The following is a 19,474-nucleotide window of genomic DNA, read 5'->3' on the forward strand; positions in this document are numbered from 1 at the left end:
AGAGGCTGAAATTGAGCCTGCAGGAAGGGACTGTAGGGGGCGGGGCTAAAGGAGAGGAATGGAGAACTCTTTAAATAAGAGGCGTGCTGGGTGCCAGGGAGTCCACAGCAGGGAGGAGTAGTGGATAAGAAGCCGGGCTGCTAGCTGCCTTCCGCAATCTTCTCGGTCCGTCTGCCAGGAGGAGCAAGCCAAGGGAGATGATGGAACCCCATGAATACCGAGCTAGAGGTGAGTGATGGGGACCCTGTGGGTCTTCCCTAAGGCAAGGCTGTGGAAACTGCTGCCGGCAGCAGGTGACTGTTAGAATTGCCGCGGGAGAGCTGTCTTCAGCACTCCTTCAGTTTCTCCTGAACAGGATGTGGATTAGAGTTCTAAGCGGTTCCCTCATTCTCTGTCCCACATGTAGGCTGCCTGTGTCTTGCATTTTGTCCCCTCTCTACCTGCCCACAAAATAGACTATTTGCACTTGTGATCCATTCAATGAAATAGAAAAAAAACAATGTCCCAAATATTTATTAGCACAATTAATATTCATTTCTCTATGTGAAGTAGTTAGTTCTCTTAGTGTTCACTCCCTAAGTATTCTCCAAGTGCCCACCTGTATACGGGCTTCCGTGAAAAAGCAAAACCAAATGGTTACCCTGTTTTGCAGAGGGGAAATGGGTAGTTACTTAAAGAGAATTTTTAGGAGGACACGTCTCTCAAAGCCACTTGTGACTATGATGACTTTGGTCCTACTTCTTCCATTTAGTACACATTAGCGTAAAGGTTCTTTTAAGTGCCTATGTGACAAAAGAGAATTTTGAGTGTCCTTATAATTTTCTAACAGTCTCATCTCCACTACCGGGACAGATTGCCTAAAATTTCCTGGCTGTAAGGTAATCTCCTGTTTTGAATCTAACCTTTCGTCTCTTCTCCCCTAGCGATAAGTGGCTATCAGCCTTGGCAGGCATTGTGTATTAAAGTGTCTCAATGCCTTTCAACGGTGCCCTTAGCTGAGAGCGAGGGTCCTTATCCTGTCCTGAGTAGTGGCAGCTCCCTTTTGTCTGCTGGGTGCCCAAGGCTGCGGAGGGCTGAGGGAGTCAAGTGCCCTGACCCCTCCGTTTTGTCTAGGCCTGGTTCTGTGTGCGGGAACTTCGCGTAAGCTGATGTAGAGAGGAAGCCAGGCTCCTTGTCTTCTCTGCTCCTTCTCTCCTTTGCAGGAAGGAGAGGAGGGTGCTTAGGGAGGGTTTCCGGTTGTTGCCAGGAGATGCACAACACGAGGGTGGCGGGAAGGGAGTGATTGTGAGAGAGTGCCTCTGAAGACTGAGACCCCCGAAGAAATGAATAGCTTCCCTAGTAAATTCTTCTTATCTAGTCTTCAATCATTCGGCACATTTATTTGAACATGAAAGGTGTGTTACAAGCCCCGAGGAACAGCATCAGGGTGTCAGGAGCCGCACATCTTTGGGCTCCAGGTTAGTTCACAAGCTCTTCTGGGCTCCCGCTTGTGCTTTAGACATATTCCATGCACCCCAGAAAGTGTATGTGACATTAGTGTGTGTGTGTGTGTGTGTGTGTGTGTAAACTTACAGCTTCATTCACACTCAAAAGATGTTGCCAAGTACAAAAAGATGGAAGTGTTGATTTAATGAATCTAGCAAGATGTTTTCTCCTTTTATTAGAGTTGAGCCTTGAAGCTTCCATCTGTGCTGACAGAGAGCACAGTACAGGTGTGTGTGTGTGTGTGAGCTAGTATGAGAGTAGTGTGTGTGTGTGTGTGTGTGAGAGAGAGAGAGAGAGAGAGAATGTGTAACCAGTTTGTGGTTCAAAGAGAGCTACTGAGTCTCTGGGTGAGCCTTTAAGGTAACGAATTAATAGCTATTCTGTTTCTGGGAAGAAAACAAGGGGAGAGTAGACCATACCAGCAAGGAAGGGAAAAGAGAAGAACTGTTTCACTCTGCTGCTGAAGTTCTGTGTTTTGCAGACTTTCCCCATTTGCTCATCTGTTTTCTCACAGCCTCTTTGCATCAGCCATTCATACCGCCCCCCTCCTTGTCCTGTTGGGGAATCAGATCTACCTGGCCCGAGAATCCATCTAATTTAACCAAGTCTTTTGATTGGGATCCAAGAGGGACAGGCATGCATAGCCCAAGGAAACGTGACCTGGTTCCTCTGCTCCTGTCCAGGGAAAGAGATGGTGGATTATATCTGCCAGTACCTGAGCACCGTGCGGGAGAGGCAGGTGGCTCCAAACGTGCAGCCTGGGTACCTGCGAGCCCAGCTACCTGGGAGTGCTCCCGAGGAACCCGACAGCTGGGACAGCATCTTTGGGGACATTGAACGAATCATCATGCCTGGGGTGAGATACAGCAACTACTGCAGATTCTAAATCTCAGGGTACAGCAGGGATGGGCGGTATCCTAGGAAACTTTCACTTGAGTCAGTGTGGCGGGACACATCTATCATTCACCCGATGTCACAGCCCGTCTTCTAGGAATGGGAGGCCATGGCTTTGCCTGGAGGTAGGGTTCTCATGTCAGTGCTGATGGGGAGGAGCCACAACTCAGGAGGTGGATGGAGACAAAAAGACTGGTGTGAAGAAAAGGGACAACCGTGGAGCAAGGAAGGAGAGCAGAGGCCAGGGACAGTGCCTGCATCCCAATAGACAGGGCCAGGAACTGCCTATCCAACCTCTGAAATCCTACCAAATGGATGGAACCATACAGAGAATGCCAGTCCCGGGAGCACCCTAGCTGCTGGCTTGGAAGGCAGCTGTGAGCCCCGTCAGCGCCTCCTTCCTCTATGGTTCCCAGCAGGGAGGTTTGGTGATTGATCTGCTTCTTAGGGACAGCAAAGAGCTGTTCTGGAATTACTAATATGCCCCATGATAACGGAAGGAGCAGCCTTTGGTGATGGTGGCTTGGGCAGGGACCAAACAGAGGGAAGCTGACTGATGCCTGAGGCTTGAGCTGGAACTCACTGCCCTATGGGCTATGAGGGCATCCCTAGTCACCAGAAATGCCCCCTGCTAATATCACCCCAGTTCCTTCCCATGATGAGCTGTTTCATTTAGTCCTCCTAGTCACCCATTTGACAGATAAGGAAAATGAGGCTCTGAGTTTATTTTGCCTAAGCTCCTGTGAGGCAGACCCAGGATTTCAGCATGAGTCAACTAACCCTTTGCTTTCTCCCCATACTCCGACACCTCCATGCCACGTGACTAGACCCCCAAAATGGACCTGACCCGACAACACTCATTCCATAAACCCAGTGCCCCCTGAGTCTCTCTGCTTAGAACATTCTGGTGCTGACCCGTGTGTGTCTAAAAACTCGTCCCGGTGTCGACTTGAGGTTTGCGCCCATGAGTTGACAGATGCATCTAGAAGTCGGGACGAGAAAAGGGCAAGTTTTCCCCTAAAGGCCTAGTTCCTCGATAAGATTATCTCAGCCCTTCCATTCTGTGCTGCCTTCACCCAGGGACTAACTGTCCTTAGGACTGATTCTCAGAGCAACTGTTAGCGCCGCTGAGGAGGCAAGGAGGCGCAACAGTTTCCGGGGGCGTGGCCAAGGAGGCTTATTTCTGGAGGTCTGTCCGCTTTGATAAGGTCACTTCGGTCTTATCTCATCTGGTAATTTTACAAGAACTGATAACTGCATCTCGATAGCACCGGGGGATGGAACCCTTCTCTCTGGTTCCAAGTGAGGTCCCTAAGCGCAGTGAGAACGAGGGCGCAATCTTCCATTTCCTCTTCCAGGCGGTGCTAGCCCCCTAAGAGTCAGCCCGGAAGTAGCTGGCCCTTTGCGCTTCATTGAAAACTGCATGGTTCTTCCTTCCTGCCATTTCTTAGACACTGAGAAGAAAAAGTTTCATTTTGTTTTAATTCCAATCTTGGCAAGAAGGTGAGAGCAGAAGAGCGAGCAAGCAAGCTTCGTGGGGAAAGGCTCTTGCTAGCAAGCCTGAGGCCATTCAAACCCTGGGACCCACATGGTGGAAGGAAAGACGTGCCTCCCTCAGACCTGCACGGGCACACAGGCACACACACACACAGAGAGAGAGAGAGAGAGAGAGAGAGAGAGAGAGAGAGAGAGAGAGAGAGAGAGAGAGAGAGAGAAACATAATATAAAAATTAAAAAGAAAGAATATTAGAGACTGAGAGAAACCCAGTGAGGGAATGCCGGGTACCATTCTGCTTGGGTGTCTGGGTAGATTCTGCAACCTTGGGGCCTGGATGATGTTTGGGTCTGAGGGATGCTTCCTCTCTCTGCCAGTTCCATTTCACATCAATAGCACAGGGATGAGGCGGGACCTCATGGGGATGCGGTGAGAATTGACAAATACGATAGATAGAGCTGGGGAAGCAGAGGCTCTCGGAACCACCTGCTAGTCTCCCGCTTGGCGAGGACTGAAGAGAGAGTCGCGTCAGGCTGCGTGGTGTCTCTGTTACCTGCAGTAGTTAGTTCCCCGTTTATATTACACCTTACAATTGGCTGGTTTCTTGTTCACGTGCCTCTACCCAACTGTCCTAGGAATCGTTTCATGATGGGGAGGTACAGGAGAGGTTTCTGGCTTTATAAGGATCTGAGGTACACACATATTTTGAGATCACCTTTAAGAAAAACTAAAAATGGATCTCAAAGTTGACTGAGGAAAACACGGGGCTTTGGAGCTTAAGTTCCTAGACTTCACTGGGCATCAGCAAGGAGCTGATGGATCCTGAGTAGCCATGGATCCTGCGCCCTTGGACTTTGCAGTGTGCACTACAAAGGTTGCAAGGATTTGTTCACACAAAACAGAACAGTGCACCAAGGTGCTCTCCTGTGAGTTGTTAGTAGCAGCACATTCACGCTGAGTGTTGTTCCGGCTCAGGGATCAAAGTGGGCCGTAGAAGCTGAGGAAGGACTCATGAAAAAACACATGGTGGTTTTCTAAGGATCAGCAGGTTTTGGAGGGCCATGTCTTCATGAGAAGCCAGGCGACACAGCCTCACTCAGAGACAAACGCAGGAGGAAGCAGGACAGCCCTGTGAACGTCGCTGAGTGTGAGCCACCGAGTGTGTCCACTATAGGAGGGGCTCTCCGCAGTTGTTCAGCCCCTTCTTATATCTCTGATTGTGGACTCAGGGTTAGCCTAGCGTTACCTCCCCTACTCCCGGGCTAGTCTCTCTTCCCCGTCTTTACCTTTCCACACAGGGAAGCCCACGACAGTTTAGAACAAATCTGACTGACTCCCAGCAGGAGCTCCCTTCCCAGAGACCTCACTGGTCCACACACAATAGAAGCTTTGGCAAGATCTGCGAGGAGACTGCTGTTTGCTCTTCCGACCTTCCCGTTTCTGCTTCCTTTTATTTTCTGGCAGGGAATCAGTGTGGGGCTAATGCGAGAGTCCCACATCCCCAGTTACTGCAGCAACCTTCATTTCTTAGAGTTTCTTTCCCGTGTGTACAAAGGTCCTCTTCTGATGACCTAGCTCAGTCCGGGATACTTGGAGCACTCTTTTTTATGGACTGTGTTTCTCATCTCTCTGAAAAGCATCTTCCCGTTTTAAGAGTTGCTTTTCCTTTCCAGAGAGGTTGTCTAGAGGAGAGAGCTTTCCGGGAGTGCCATCTGGTGCCAGCTGTGACTGTGGTGTGTGTGTGCTCTGTCTCTAGGTGGTACACTGGCAGAGCCCCCATATGCACGCCTACTATCCGGCCCTTACCTCTTGGCCGTCCCTGCTAGGAGATATGCTGGCTGATGCCATTAACTGCTTAGGATTCACGTGGGTGAGTAGAAATGCCTGTGACTACTGATACCTGGGGACACGGTCGGGGTGGCATCCCAGGACAGATGTGTTCTGTTCTTTATCTCTGATAAAGGGTGGGCGCGTCTAAGCAAACATTAGTAATGGATTATTAATTGAAAATAAAAGCATTAAATATTACAATGACTGTATTTTCTTAAACTTAAGCTTCATATAAGTCATCTCATCTAATCCTATAGAATCAGGAGTACCGGCCCTATTTTATAGATGAGGAAATTGAGGTTTAAGCCATTTATCTTGCTAAATTCACAGAGTTTATTCAGACTCTGATGAGATTTGAATTGATATCTGGTCACTTCTACGGTTTGTGACCTTAGCAGGGCATTTTGACGCCTCTTGAGTCACAACTTCCCCTGGGCTCTTGTCTCTGAAGAGTCAGAGATTATTCTGCAGGACTTCCTTAAGCTCTGTGCAGCCCTGAGTGCTGCCAGAAGCCGCTTGGAACATTCTTATCTCTTAGGCTTGAACTTTTGTAGTGCACCGGAGGTTGGGGAGAGCCCAACTAGGGCTGTTATCTTGGGAAAGAACACAGTAATTTCTTAGTAAAAATATTCCCTTGGGTTTTAAAATATCAGCTGGGTGTCTTAGAGGCTTGGAGAGCTGGATTCAAGCCAGTCAGTCATTCCCGGATTGTTTCTCGTAGAGCCCTGATCTCATTGAGGGCAGCGTGGATCCAAAGCCCTTTTTTGACGAGGAAGGATAGGATGGGTGGGGCCGATGTGTGCACACCTGACCTTGACTGCTCCTCTACAGAAGTTCCCACGGGTATTGAGGCTGAGAGGCTGGCGTTTCAAATGGGGCTGGTGGGGCATCTCGGTACCCTGGGTCATTTCCGTTTTTCAGGCTTCCAGCCCAGCCTGCACAGAGCTGGAGATGGTCGTCATGGACTGGCTGGCGAAGATGCTGGGGCTCCCTGAGCACTTCCTCCATCACCATCCCAACAGCCGGGGAGGAGGTGTCTTGCAGGTGCCTGTGATGACAGCATTCCTTCTTTTTTTTTTTTTAATATTTATTTATTTATTATGTATACAATATTCTGTCTGTATGCCTGAGGGCCAGAAGAGGGCGCCAGACCTCTTTTACAGATGGTTGTGAGCCACCATGTGGTTGCTGGGAATTGAACTCAGGACCTTTGGAAGAGCAGGCAATGCTCTTAACCACTGAGCCATTTCTCCAGCCCCAACAGCATTCCTTCTCACACTGGGGCCCGGGGCGCGGGAAGTAAAGACGAATCCTTCCCCACAGTTCCCCGTTCCTTAAAGTCACCCCATCGCCACTATCATCGCCATCGTATCCCGCACCACCGTGTAGCTTGCACCTCTGCCACACTCGCTAAGCACCACTGTCTCCTGCATATCGCCCCATAGATTAATTCAGTGTCTGATTATCACAGGACCCCACAATCATGTCCGGAGAAAAATCTCAGCCAACCTTGTCTATCTTAAGGGGCAGTCCCTTTAATGTGGCTGCTCTTCGTTTGGTAGACAGAAATGAGTTTCCAGAGGGCCACGTTGCCCAGAACCATTGAAAACGAAACCCGACCCAAATCACCAGCCCTGGCACAAGCCAGGGCTCTCTCTGTTCTTGTGGAATCAAACTCCATTTTCATTCTGGAAAAAGCAGAACCCTCTTCTCCTCTCTTATTCTGCCTTCTCTCTCTCTGTCTTTTCCTCTTCCTCTCCTTCTCTTTGTGCTGGGGATCAAATACAGGGTCGAGTGTAGGCTATATATGGCCTCTACTACTGAGATGTACTCCTGGCCCCAAGTGTGTTTTTTCTTTCCCATGATTTTTACATGGTGAGAAAACCTATCCACAAGAAATGGGACATTCTCTTGCTTGTTTCTGGAACAGTATTTTTCTTGTTTCTGTAGCTACTCTGAAAGGTGTTGGTATTAGGGTGTGGACTTGCTTTCAGAATGCAGAACAGGTATGGGAGTTGGGGAGGACAGAGGCCCTTTGGGGAGGAGCACTCCACTTCCTTACTAATAGTGATCGCTCACACACACACACACACACACACACACACACACACACACACCCTACAAGAGACCAGACCTGGGGAACAGGACACAGAGAGGCTGATGGGATTGGTAACCCTCTCCGCTGCAGAGCACTGTCAGTGAGTCCACTTTGATTGCCCTGCTGGCAGCAAGGAAGAACAAAATCCTAGAAATGCAAAAGTCTGAGCCCGACGCTGCCGAGTCCACTCTGAATGCTCGACTGGTTGCTTACGCCTCTGACCAGGTAAGTTGCCTGGTACCTGTGCGATTGTCCTCTACACCTGTGAATTCTGGGTTTCGGGGAGGGTCGACCTGGGGATTGACTCCAGAAACCATAAGGAATGCCAATTTTAAACATGGACATTCAATTCCTTCAGTCTTGGTCTTCCACTGTTTCTAGTCATGCTGATCTCGCGACAGCCCTTTTGTGGACTGTTTTCTGTGACCCACGTAGGCTCACTCCTCAGTGGAGAAGGCTGGCTTGATTTCCCTTGTGAAGATGAGATTTCTGCCTGTGGATGACAACTTTTCACTCCGAGGAGAAGCTCTTCAGAGAGCCATTGAGGAAGACAAGCAGCAGGGCTTGGTGCCTGTCTTTGTAAGTCAGAATGTGTCTTTAAGAACAGTGTGCTAGAATGTAGATGTCAGTAAGCCAGAGATTTTGACAGAATCCTGGTAAGTAATCTGCTGCCAACAGAAGCAGAAAAACCCTTATGTTTAGTGTTTTATAAATTATGAGGTGTCCTTCCTTGTTTTTTATTTATTTATTTTTTATAGGGTTTCCCTGTGTAGCCCTGGCTATCCCAGAACCTTTGTAGACGAGGCTGGTGTAAATGGAAGTTTCTGTCCCACGGTCATTCTGTCCCAAATAAGCACACAGAGGCTTATATTAATTATAAACTGGCCTATTGCTCAGACTTATTATTAACTAACTCTTAGGACTTAAATTCACCCATAATTCCTGTCTATGTTTAGCCATTTGGCTTGGTACCTTTTATCAGTAAGGCATTCTTATCTTACTTCCTCTGCATCTGGCTGGTGACTGACTCTGCTTCTCCTCTCCCCAGAATTCTCCTAGTCTGGCTGCCCCACCTATACTTCCTGCCTGGTTACTGGCCAATCTCAGCGTCTTATTAAAACAATATGAACGACAAATCTTTACAGTGAACAAGAACATTATTCCACAGCAGGCTAGCCGCTGTCTCCCAAGTGCTAGGACTAAAGGCGTGCACCACAACACCTAGCTTGAGGAGTGATTTCATGATGTGTTATAAAATACAGTTTATGGGTTGTAGCCAGTGCTAAATAGAAATGGAAAATATCCAGTTGCATTTGTGCACCTAGAGCGTGTATTGTTTTGTGAAACTTTCATCTTTGTTTTTTTGAGACAGGGTCTCACTATGTTGACCAGGCTAGCCTTGAACTCATAGAGACCTCTCTGACTTTGCCTCTCCTGAGGGCTGGGATTAAAGGTGTGCACCACCACACCTGATGAAACTTTCATTTTAGATGTGCATGCTTGTGGAATAGGTTACTGGGTAAAGTAGATGTCTTCTTGCAAACTATGATAAACCAGAGCATGAAATATGCTCTGGGTGTGGGTGTGCTGCAGATGGCCGATGATGTCAGGGAGGAAATCTTGGATCAGGCTCAATGTGTCATGTGATCCTTTATCTCTCTCTAGGTCTGTGCAACATTAGGGACCACTGGGGTCTGTGCGTTTGACAGGCTGTCAGAACTGGGCCCCATCTGTAAGTATCTGTCCTCACTGGCTAAGAAGATAAGGGATAACGGTTGAAATATTTGCTAGAACGAGCTCCACGGAAACCAGGCCCACTGAATTATTCTTATTGGTCGATTTGGTGATGAAGGAAATCACCAAAGGTCATGAGAGTCACTCCCTGGCAGGTCAAGGTCACTGGGCTTTTTTTTAGTGGTGAGAGAAAAGCTAGAAATGCTATATTTGCCTCATGTCGGAGGAAGCATTAGTCAACTCTCCATTGCTGTGAAAATAACAAAATTACATGAAATAATATTTAAATGTTATATTATATAAAACTGTAATTTTATATAAAATAAATTAACAAAATAAAAATGATAAAATTAAAAAACAATTATAAATATAATAAAATTTCAAATAATGAAATTATGAAGAGAAAGGGTTTATTTTGGCTCAAAGTTTTGGAGACTTCCAGTCCTCAATCAGTTGGCCCTGTCACCATTGGGCTCAGAGTGACTCACCAAATGTGAGTATATGTTGGAGCAAAACCAATCAGCACACGTCAGAGAAGGAGAAAGGGGAGAGGCGAGCATCCCACCACCTCCCCAAACTACACCCAGTGACCTCCCGATAGGCTCCACCTCTTAAAGTCCCCCCCCCCATATAGCCACCTGGGGAACAAGCTTTTAGCACATGAGTCTTCAGGGGACACGGAACATCCAAACTGTGGAAAAGTCTCAAGGGTTCTCCTTCTCTCACTTGTAACGCTGAAATCTATTCAAAGCAGGCTCTATTTAAAACATAAAATCTATATAGAAATAAGGAGGCAGCAATGCCTGCTTCAACTCTACCCCCTTGTACTAATGCGGGGTCATCTCATCTCCACGACCCTTGCTGACTCCTTTAGCAGGGTACATCATCCTTTTCCGGGTCCTCTCTTTGCAGCCTGCCATGGTGTTGGCTAGGTGAGCAATGCCTTTGGTTGGCTGGTAGTAGCTCTTTTACTGCCCCCCCTCCCAGCAGATGGCATTTGCTTTCTCAGGTGCCAGTGAGGGTCTGTGGCTCCATGTCGATGCTGCTTACGCTGGGACAGCCTTTCTGTGCCCTGAGCTCCGGGGATTCCTGACGGGCATCGAGTACGCCGACTCGTTCACCTTTAATCCTTCTAAGTGGATGATGGTACACTTCGACTGCACCGGGTTCTGGTGAGTCGCCCTCTGAGCACGTGGAAATGCCTTGCTTCCTTAGAAAGACCTCAGCCACCTCTAATATCGGCTTGGAAACCCACAGGGTGAAGGACAAGTACAAGCTGCAGCAGACCTTCAGTGTGAACCCCGTCTACCTCAGACATGCCAACTCTGGGGCAACCACAGACTTCATGGTGAGTTTCCAGGAACCGGCAGCCTGTGGCTTCTCTGGTGGGAGTTATTAACTGACTCTTGGGGGTTTGCATGGCTGCTCCCTTCAGAGGCAGCAAACTATGAGTTCATCACATAGTTTCCAAGTTGTGCACAAGAACACAGAAAACAAAGCCCCCAAACCAAACTTCTAGAAGAATGACAATTCCTTAATCTTTTTGACTTGTTTTCCTCCCAGAGGTTTTCTCTCTACCACAGGTAGATCAGCCTCTGTTGGTGGAAGTTACTGTCCCACCAGCCAGCTCCCAAATAACCACACAGAGACTTATTATTAATTATAAATGCTTGGCCAGTACAATAGCTTAGGGTTGTTACTAACTAGCTCTTACAGTTTAAATCAACCCACAGTTATTTAATTTACATTCTGCCACGTGGCGTATGGCTTATCACCTCAACTTCTGCACATCTTCTTTGCTCTGCATCTGGCTGGTGACCCCGCCCTTCTGTCCAGTGTTCTCTCAGTCTGGCTCTCCTGCCTAACTTCTTTCCGCCTAGCTATTGGCCAGTTAGCTAAGTATTAAACCAATGAGAGCAACACATCTTCACAGTGTACGAAAGGATTGTTCCGCAGCAAGCTCCTCTTACCATCTTTGGCTGTTTTTTGTTTGTTTGTATTTGCTTATTATATAGGAGAGTGTGGACCATTTCCTGGGGTGGGAAAGAGTCTTCTTGCTAAATCAGTTTCGTGTCATTCATTATTCTTGATAGAAAACACGCTGGAGCGTTGCATGTCACCATCCTCGACACAGGCCATGCAGGAGCCCTGTAGGGAGAAGGCCTCCTCCGGCCTCCAGGCTGCCTGCATCTCGACTCTTTCAGACTTGGGCTCTCAGCACGTACCACGTCTTAGGATTTACTCTTCAGTTTGAAGATGAACCCCTCATTTTAGGCAGGACTGGGATGTAAATAAACATTCTGCATACCACACGGCTAGTGAAAGGTTTGAAAGAACATATGTGCTCGGCATGGAATTCTGTGCATCAGTAATCATTTGGGAAACCATCGAAAGTCTTTGAGCCTCGAGAACATGGCACCAGCTTCACAGGGGTTTGTGGGGGCTTTCATGGGAACATACACATCTGTCACTTAGCACAGCGTCTGAGTGGCAGATGCTCAATCATTAGCATGTATACAACTCCAGAAAGGTCCTCTCATAAGCTGCAGGGTTTGCTATTGCAACTCGGTCAAACACACAAGCGCTATGGCTAGACTGCCTGCTTCTCTTTTGGCTGGCCTGGGTGACCCTGGACAAATGGCTTGCATTCTGTCTAGGTTTCTCTCTGTGTGAATGTGGACAGGAACAGTTCTGCCTTCTGAGCTTGCTGTGAGAACAGAATGAATTAATACAGTGGTACACTGTCAGCGAAGCCTGGCCACCCTGGTGAAAGAGCTGTTTGGTTTTTCTCCTTAGGCAGCCCAGGCGCCTTTTCCTTTTATTTAGCTCTGTAGTAGAGGCGCCATCATCACTTATGCTGATGATTCTTTGGTGAAGACATTTCCCTGAGGTTTAGGAAGGCTTTGGGGTTGCAAACAGTGAGCTTACAGTGTGGGAGGGAGACCTTCTACAGGAGAATAAAGATAGATGGCCCTCTCTTACCCTTTCTGATGAGTATTCAAAAAATAAAAATTAAAAAAAGCAATTAAATGCTACAACGGCCAGTCAGTCCCGCCTGTGAAATGGTGCCTACGATTCTAGGAGTTTAGTTGAACTGGGAACTTCTCGTCTTGACTCCACCTCCCAAATGCTGGGATCCCAGGGCTACGCCATCATGCCCAGTCTTTGCAGTGCTGGGACCAAACCAGGACCTCACATACACTACACAGGCACTCTACCCACCAGGCCCCTGGCGAGTTCTTGAAGGTCTGCTGTTATTTTTGTGAGTCTAGCAGCCCGAGTGTATCTTAAAGTACATGGGAAGGTGCTCATGACTTAGTTAAGTCCCAGTGTGGCTTGAGGGCCACTAATAATACTTTCTTAGAAATAGCTGAATCTCTGGGAATGCCCTCCTCTTGGCTGCTGCGGGAAACTTCCATCGTGGCATCACTGCGGGATCAAACGGGTTCATTTTTCAAGCATACGAGGAAACTTCTCTAGAGCCATGAGACTGCTCTCTCTGCCATAGTTCTCAGACTCTTAGAGCTGCGCCAAGCTTCTTCGCATCCAAGGGGGCTACAGTTTTGAGTAGAAGCCAAGTCCAGTTCTGAGAGGACCTAGATGCATTACAGTGCTTCAGGTGTTTAATTTGGGGGAGGGAGCCTCTGGAACCATCTGGAATCAGGGCCTCTGTCTCTGCCGTCAGTGGAGCTTTTCCGAACTTCATTCTATACCTTTCCAATGGCAGAGAGCACCAACAGCAGCAGGAAGACCCATAATGCCTTGAGGAAACACATAGGATGTTAGGAGACATCTCCAGTTAAGGAAGATCCATGCCAGTCTCTATGAGTATAAACTTCCCCAACCTGGCTGAAATTGGCTAAGACAGTCCATATAGTTTGGTTTTAGCAGAGTGATAAGAACAGGAACGAACATCATGAGGACCTCAGCTGAAATGCTCCCTGTTTCTCCCTAGTAATTTTCTGGTCAAACAAGATGGTTAGTTCAGCATAATCTAGAAACGGGCACTTTAAGCACCCACTCGCTATTCTACTGAATGTCCTTAGGAGGAAGATAGGGCAGATTGTCCGTGGCAAGAATTTTGTCCTTTCCTAAGGCTTTGGTGCCCTCTGCTGGCTGACAGAAGTACTTGAGCTGGCCTTCCACCGGACAAGTCAAAGGTTTCTCTTTCTCCTAGTCCTCCTCCTCCTCCTCCTCCTCCTCCTCCTCCTCCTTCTCCTCCTCCTCCTCCTCCTCCTCCTCCTTCTCCTCTCTCTNCCCCCCCCCCCCCCCCCCCCCCCCCCCCCCTCTCTCTCTCTCTCTCTCTCTCTCTCTCTCTCTCTCTCTCTCTCTCTCTCTCTCTCTCTCTCTCTCCCTCTCTTGCTCTCCCTCCCTCTCTCTCTGTCTCTCTTTCTCCCTCGCTTCATTCCTCTCTTTCTCTGTTTTTTCCCTTTCTCTCTTTATTTCTCTCTCTCTTTCTTTTGAAATGGTCTCTCTGTATAGCCCTGGCTGTCTGGAACTTGATATGTAGACTAGGCTGGTCTCAGATTCACAATGATCTGCCTGCCTCTCCTGTGCTGGGATTAAAGGTGTGCGTCACCACGCCTGGGAATCTAGTGCTTTCTGGAAGGACTTAGTGTCCTTGATATGGGGGTAATATCCCCACTGGGTCTGACCTGGGAAACCAGTGTGGACCAGGAAGACGAATCTCAGTGCAGCCCTGGAGAGAGGCAGGCGAATGTTCAACAGGATGAATATGTTTTAGGGAGCAGAAATCGTGGTGGAGGCTCTCTGACATTTGCGGGAGAGCCTGGGAGAAGCCATCTTGCTCATGAGAATGCCCACGCCATTTGCTCTGTTTTCAGGTCTGAGACATTAGATCGGGAATTTTCAGCTCTTTGGTAACTGCAACTCTGAACTTTAAGCTCTGTTTAATTTGGTATCAGAGAAAAACTGATTTCAGCCCAAGGCAAGAGATTCACACACGTTTGCAGTCTGAATGCTTGGGTTATGTCCCACTCCATGGAGTACCACCGGGATAACTTGTCTTGGTTTGCTCCTTAGCGACAGCTTTGGGAGTCATGGGGACCCCACGGGTCCCAGGAGGGCTGGGCAGGCAACACACAATGCTAAGGGCACCCAAGGGATTGGGCACCTTGCTGCTAACCACGAGCTCTGTGTTCCTTGTTCCTAGCACTGGCAGATTCCCCTGAGTCGGCGCTTTCGCTCCATTAAGCTCTGGTTTGTGATTCGGTCCTTCGGGGTGAAGAATCTTCAAGCGCATGTCAGACACGTATGTTGTGTGAGGGCTGTGGGACCGAGCCCATGCTGCTTTGCGAGTTCATGGGAAGGAAGACTTGTCCCGGTTTTACAAATCTGCCCAGGGGATCCTTGGTGTCTGGCTCAGGTGGTGGGTAGGGCTTGTAGAGGGGCTTCTGGGATTTGATGATTGGTTATTTAGAGGAGCGCCGAGCACCACGTAATCCCAGTGGATTGTCGTGCTTTGTAGCTCGCGCTTCTTATCTCCGACTTTTTTTTTTTTTTTTTTTTTGCATCCCTTCCCAGAGTGTCTCACCTTTCCTGTTGCTGTCATTGAGAACCGAGGAGTGCAGGCTCAAAGCCTAGTTTGTACAAAGAGAAGGGGCAAGTTGGTCAAAGGGAGTGTGTAGGTCAAAGTAGGGTCATATCTTTTTTTTCTAGTTAAGGCGTTGGGGGAGGTACTCTGATTGTCACAGCCGGTTGAAAATTATGGTCACGATTAGATTACAGGGACGTCTGAAAGCCAGCTTTCCCCACCTGCAGAGTCCCTACCAAGTCCCTACGGCCTCTCTCCTGCCTTGTGCCAGCAGATCTCACTGAAGGCCTGCTGGTACATTTCTTTCCAGTTCTTTTTACTAACGACACGATTATTGTGTAGTCAGGAGACTCAGTTAAGTGACTTGGGCACTGGTGTTCTTCATGGCAAAGACACTGAGAATTCAGGCCAGCAGTGTTTCTCCCCCCCCCCCCCCCCCCGGGTTAACTCAAAGACACGATCTTTTTCTTCAATCACTCGATGTATCTTTGCCTTTTCACCCTTTTCCTCGGGAAATTCCTTATTTCCCCAATGAACAAGAAAGTGTAATGGTGATGGTGGTACCTGGACTGCCAATGAGCAGTTACCACCTCCTCCTGATGATGGTCATGGGTGGTGATAAATATGCACAACATATAAAACAATGGTGTTTTAGGGTACAATTAGTATGATATTACCGATACTCGATATCAAATGAGTACTGCTATTGGCAGAACATTTCACCATCTCAAGAAGAACCTCTGCACCTGCTAACTAGATATAAGCTTTCTCCCATGGTGTAGGTGGTGATGATATATAAACTATAAACTCCCTGTGAAGCGCTAGTAAAAAGGGATGGGAGGGCGTTAAGCTCTGGAGTGTGAGAGAGTGGTGAGCAACGGGAAGTCAGTTGATAACCTTGTGTGTGAGGGAGGGGTCTTCAGACAGGGTTTCTCTGTGTAGCCCTGGCTGTTCTGGAACTCGCTCTGTAGACCAGGCTGGCCTCGAACTCACAGAGATCCGCCTGTCTCTGCCTGCCGCGTGCTGAGATTAAAGGCATGTGCCACCATGCCTGGTTCAGTTGAGCCTTTTGAGGCAGGGCTATGGCTGAGCCTACATAGCCTGCTGTGCCTTCCTTTGGGCACTGAGTTGGGCCCTGGCTGGCTTCTATGGCCAGCGGAGAAGCTGAGAAACTGGAATAGGAGGCTGACTTTCGAGTTCTGGGACTGAGTTGAAAGAGGACTTGGAGATCCAAGGTCTCTGGGTGGCTGTGATGGGACAGGAAGCGAAACATAGAGGCTTCTTCCCAGCTTGAACAGGAGCGAGGCCACATGGGGAAGACAGGCAGGCAGAGGCCACACAGGCTCCAGGATTCATCTGGGCCACCGGTCTAAACTGTTGAACAAGGTCAAAGCAGATGCAGTTTGGTTTTTGCCCATTAACCATTTTTTTTAATGTTTACAATTTCAGGGTACAGAAATGGCTAAATACTTTGAATCTCTGGTCAGAAACGACCCTTTCTTTGAAATCCCTGCTAAGAGGCACCTTGGTTTGGTGGTTTTCCGTCTGAAGGTAATATGCTCGTCCATGGCTCCCTGAGAAGGGATCTTCCGTTTCAGAGTTGAGTGGGAATTGAGTCTCTTTAGACCAATAAATGGTGGGCTTTAGAGGCGGCATGATGCAAACTCCTTTCTTCTTGGTCTTCACATAGGGTCCCAATTGTCTCACAGAAAGCGTGTTAAAGGAAATAGTCAAAGGCGGTCAGCTCTTCCTTATCCCAGCCACTGTCCAGGACAAACTGATCATCCGCTTCACCGTGACATCCCAGTTTACCACCAAGGAGGACATTCTGAGAGATTGGAACCTCATCCGAGAGGCTGCTACCCTTGTCCTGAGCCAGCACTGCACTTCCCAGCCGAGCCCTCGGGCCAAGAACCTCATCCCGCCGCCAACCAGTGGCTCCTGGGACCTGACCAGTGGGCTGTCCCTGGATTCTGTCAATGAGGGAGGAGATGACCCAGCTCAGGCCCGGAAGATCATCAAGCAGCCCCAGCAGCTGGGGGCCAGTCCGAGGAGAAGGGAAGGTGCCTGCGATCTTGAAACCCTGCTGGATCCACCGGATGACTGCTTCTCGGAAGACGCCCCAGATGCCACCAAGCACAAGCTGTCGTCCTTTCTGTTCAGTTACTTGTCGGTACAGAACAGGAAGAAGACAGTGCGATCCCTCAGCTGCAACAGCGTGCCAGCGAGTGCCCAGAAGTCACTACCCACGGATGGTCCAGTGAAGAACGGGGGCTCCTTCCGGGCCAGAATCTTCTCCAGGTTTCCAGAAGAGATGATGGTGATGAAGAAAAGCGCCTTCAAAAAGCTGATCAAGTTCTACAGCGTCCCCAGCTTCCCGGAATGCAGCTCTCAGTGTGCCCTCCAGCTGCCCTGCTGCCCTCTGCAGGCCATGGTGTAGAGGTTTGCATCAGAATGCAAGGATGTGCTTCAGGGAGCTCGCGAACCCCTCAAAATCATGTGCAATTTGTGTGCTTATGTGTGTGTGCGTCTTGGGGGGGAGCAAATCCGCAATTTTGATCGTAGCCTCATGGGGGGTTCATGACTCACAATGGACGATAACTGGGGGGTTTGAGCCCAAATGCGCCAGAGCCTTGCAGCAGCCTGTCAGACAGAAGGGGTGAAGAGGGCAGTGTCCTAACTGTTAAGCTTGTAACGTGAAATACAACCTAGAAATAAATTGTGCTTATATCTGAAATAAAGCAAGTCTGACTTAATTGACATCCAAAACACCAACGGCTAAGCAAGCAGTGTGCTGGAAGTACAATGCCTGTACCCGGACCCTGCTTCTCAGAAGGTTGGAGATTTTAATCTAATTATGAGAAAGTAGACTTGGATCCCTTGGTATCAAGCAAGGAAGGCAGCTTGCTATTTGAGACCGGGGTTTATTATATAGCCCTGGCTGGCCTGGAACTCATTATGTGGCCTCGAACTCACAGAGATCCACCTGCCTTGGCCCCCCCCCCCCCCCAGTGCTGGGATTAAAGGCGTACGCCTCCCTCCATGCCAGCCCCAGCAGTTTGTATTTTTAAAGCCTCAATTCTCACCTAGGACTGTGACTTCCACTTTGTCCATGTAAAACTGTGTGTCCTCATTTATAAACTGCCTTGCTATTACCTACAGAGGAGTCTTAAAAACAAAGCAACAACAAAACCCACCGATTCCTCGGGCTTGGATACACATTTCCGTGGCTGACAGCATGCGCTGCTCTTGTAGAAGACCCAAGTTCAGGTTCCAGTAACCATGTCAGGAGGTTTACAGCTGCCTGTAACTCCAGCTCCAGGGGGCTGGACACCTCTGGCTGGCTTCCTCAGGCACAAGTGCTCACATACACAGACAGACAGACAGACAGACAGACAGACAGACAGACAGAGACCTTTAAAAGTGATATAAATCTTCATAGAAGATTGATGCCTAGAAATATTGGGTTGCTATGGGGTGGCCCTGGACTTCGGCGTGATTTGAATACCCCAGGTGATGCTAATGTACAACAATTTAGGGGACCACCATTAAGCTCACTAGTTTCTGAAAGGGTCAATGTGTCCCCAGATGATTTCAAGGAATAGGCAAGTTTGGGAACATGGTGCTGAGCCAGAGCTTCTCAGATTTGAGCCTGTGTATGAATAAGCAAGAGGGCTTGTTCAAACAGCTGTTGCTGAGTCCACTCCCCGGGCTTTTGACTCTGGGTCTAGGGTGGGGCCTAAGGTTGTGTGTTGAGAAGCTCCCAAGTGACGCTGGTCGACAGTGTTCTCTCCAGGGCTCCAGGGCTCTCTGTGGCAGCTGAGCAATGTCAGTGAGCTGTGTGACTCGCTGCCACCCTTGCAGCCTCCCCTCCCTTTCCTCCTCCAAACCCTTCTCCCACTTCCCCTCTCTCCTGGACCCACTGTTTCTCAATTTTGCTTCAGAAAAGATCAGGCTTCCCAGTGATATCAACTGATTTAGTTTAATAAAATGCATAAGACTAGGTAGGCATAAACCCTCATAGCAAGGCTGGATGAGACAACCCTGCAGGAGGAAAAGGGTCCCAAGAACAGGCAAAAGGGTCCGAGATACCCCCACCCCCATTACTGGAAGTTCCAGAAGAACACCAAACTACATGACTATAACATACATGCAGAGACCCTAGTGCAGAGCCGTGCGGGCTCCATGATTGCTGCTTCAGTCTCTGGAGCCCCTATAAACCCTGTTTAGTTGATTCTGTGGGCTGTGTTCTTGTGGTGTCCTTGGCCCCTTCTGGCTCCTACAACCCTTCCTCCCCCTCTTCCTCAGGGTTTCCTGAGCTCCCAGCTCTGCCAAGTGTTTGGGTGTGGGTCTCTGCATCTGCTTCCCTCAGTTGCTGGGAAGA

General features: G+C 48.8%; 1 protein-coding gene across 1 annotated transcript; it reads left to right on the forward strand.

The window, feature by feature from the left end:
* The first annotated feature begins 75 nt into the window (after positions 1–75).
* On the forward strand, positions 76–17,831 carry Hdc (histidine decarboxylase). The gene is made up of 12 exons (XM_050134488.1): positions 76–228; positions 2,169–2,341; positions 5,631–5,744; positions 6,626–6,748; positions 7,893–8,027; positions 8,238–8,381; positions 9,468–9,534; positions 10,546–10,708; positions 10,794–10,884; positions 14,710–14,808; positions 16,540–16,641; positions 16,781–17,831. Exons 1-12 carry the CDS (start codon positions 198–200, stop codon positions 17,528–17,530), a joined length of 1,992 nt encoding a protein of 663 aa, XP_049990445.1. The 5' UTR covers positions 76–197; the 3' UTR covers positions 17,531–17,831.
* Positions 17,832–19,474: the final 1,643 nt, after the last annotated feature.

This window comes from Alexandromys fortis, unplaced genomic scaffold (genome assembly GCF_014885135.2).
Source record: "Alexandromys fortis isolate MF-2015 unplaced genomic scaffold, M_Fortis_MF-2015_v1.1 scaffold_6, whole genome shotgun sequence".
NCBI classification, from domain to species: Eukaryota; Metazoa; Chordata; class Mammalia; order Rodentia; family Cricetidae; genus Alexandromys; species Alexandromys fortis.

Excerpts from the sequence above, each read along its gene's own strand:
- Hdc (XM_050134488.1), top strand. The coding sequence starts at position 198 with ATGATGGAACCCCATGAATACCGAGCTAGAG. Across the intron at positions 8,028-8,237 it reads TTGCTTACGCCTCTGACCAG|GCTCACTCCTCAGTGGAGAA; the intron begins GTAAGTTGCCTG and ends TGACCCACGTAG. Across the intron at positions 16,642-16,780 it reads TGGTGGTTTTCCGTCTGAAG|GGTCCCAATTGTCTCACAGA; the intron begins GTAATATGCTCG and ends GTCTTCACATAG.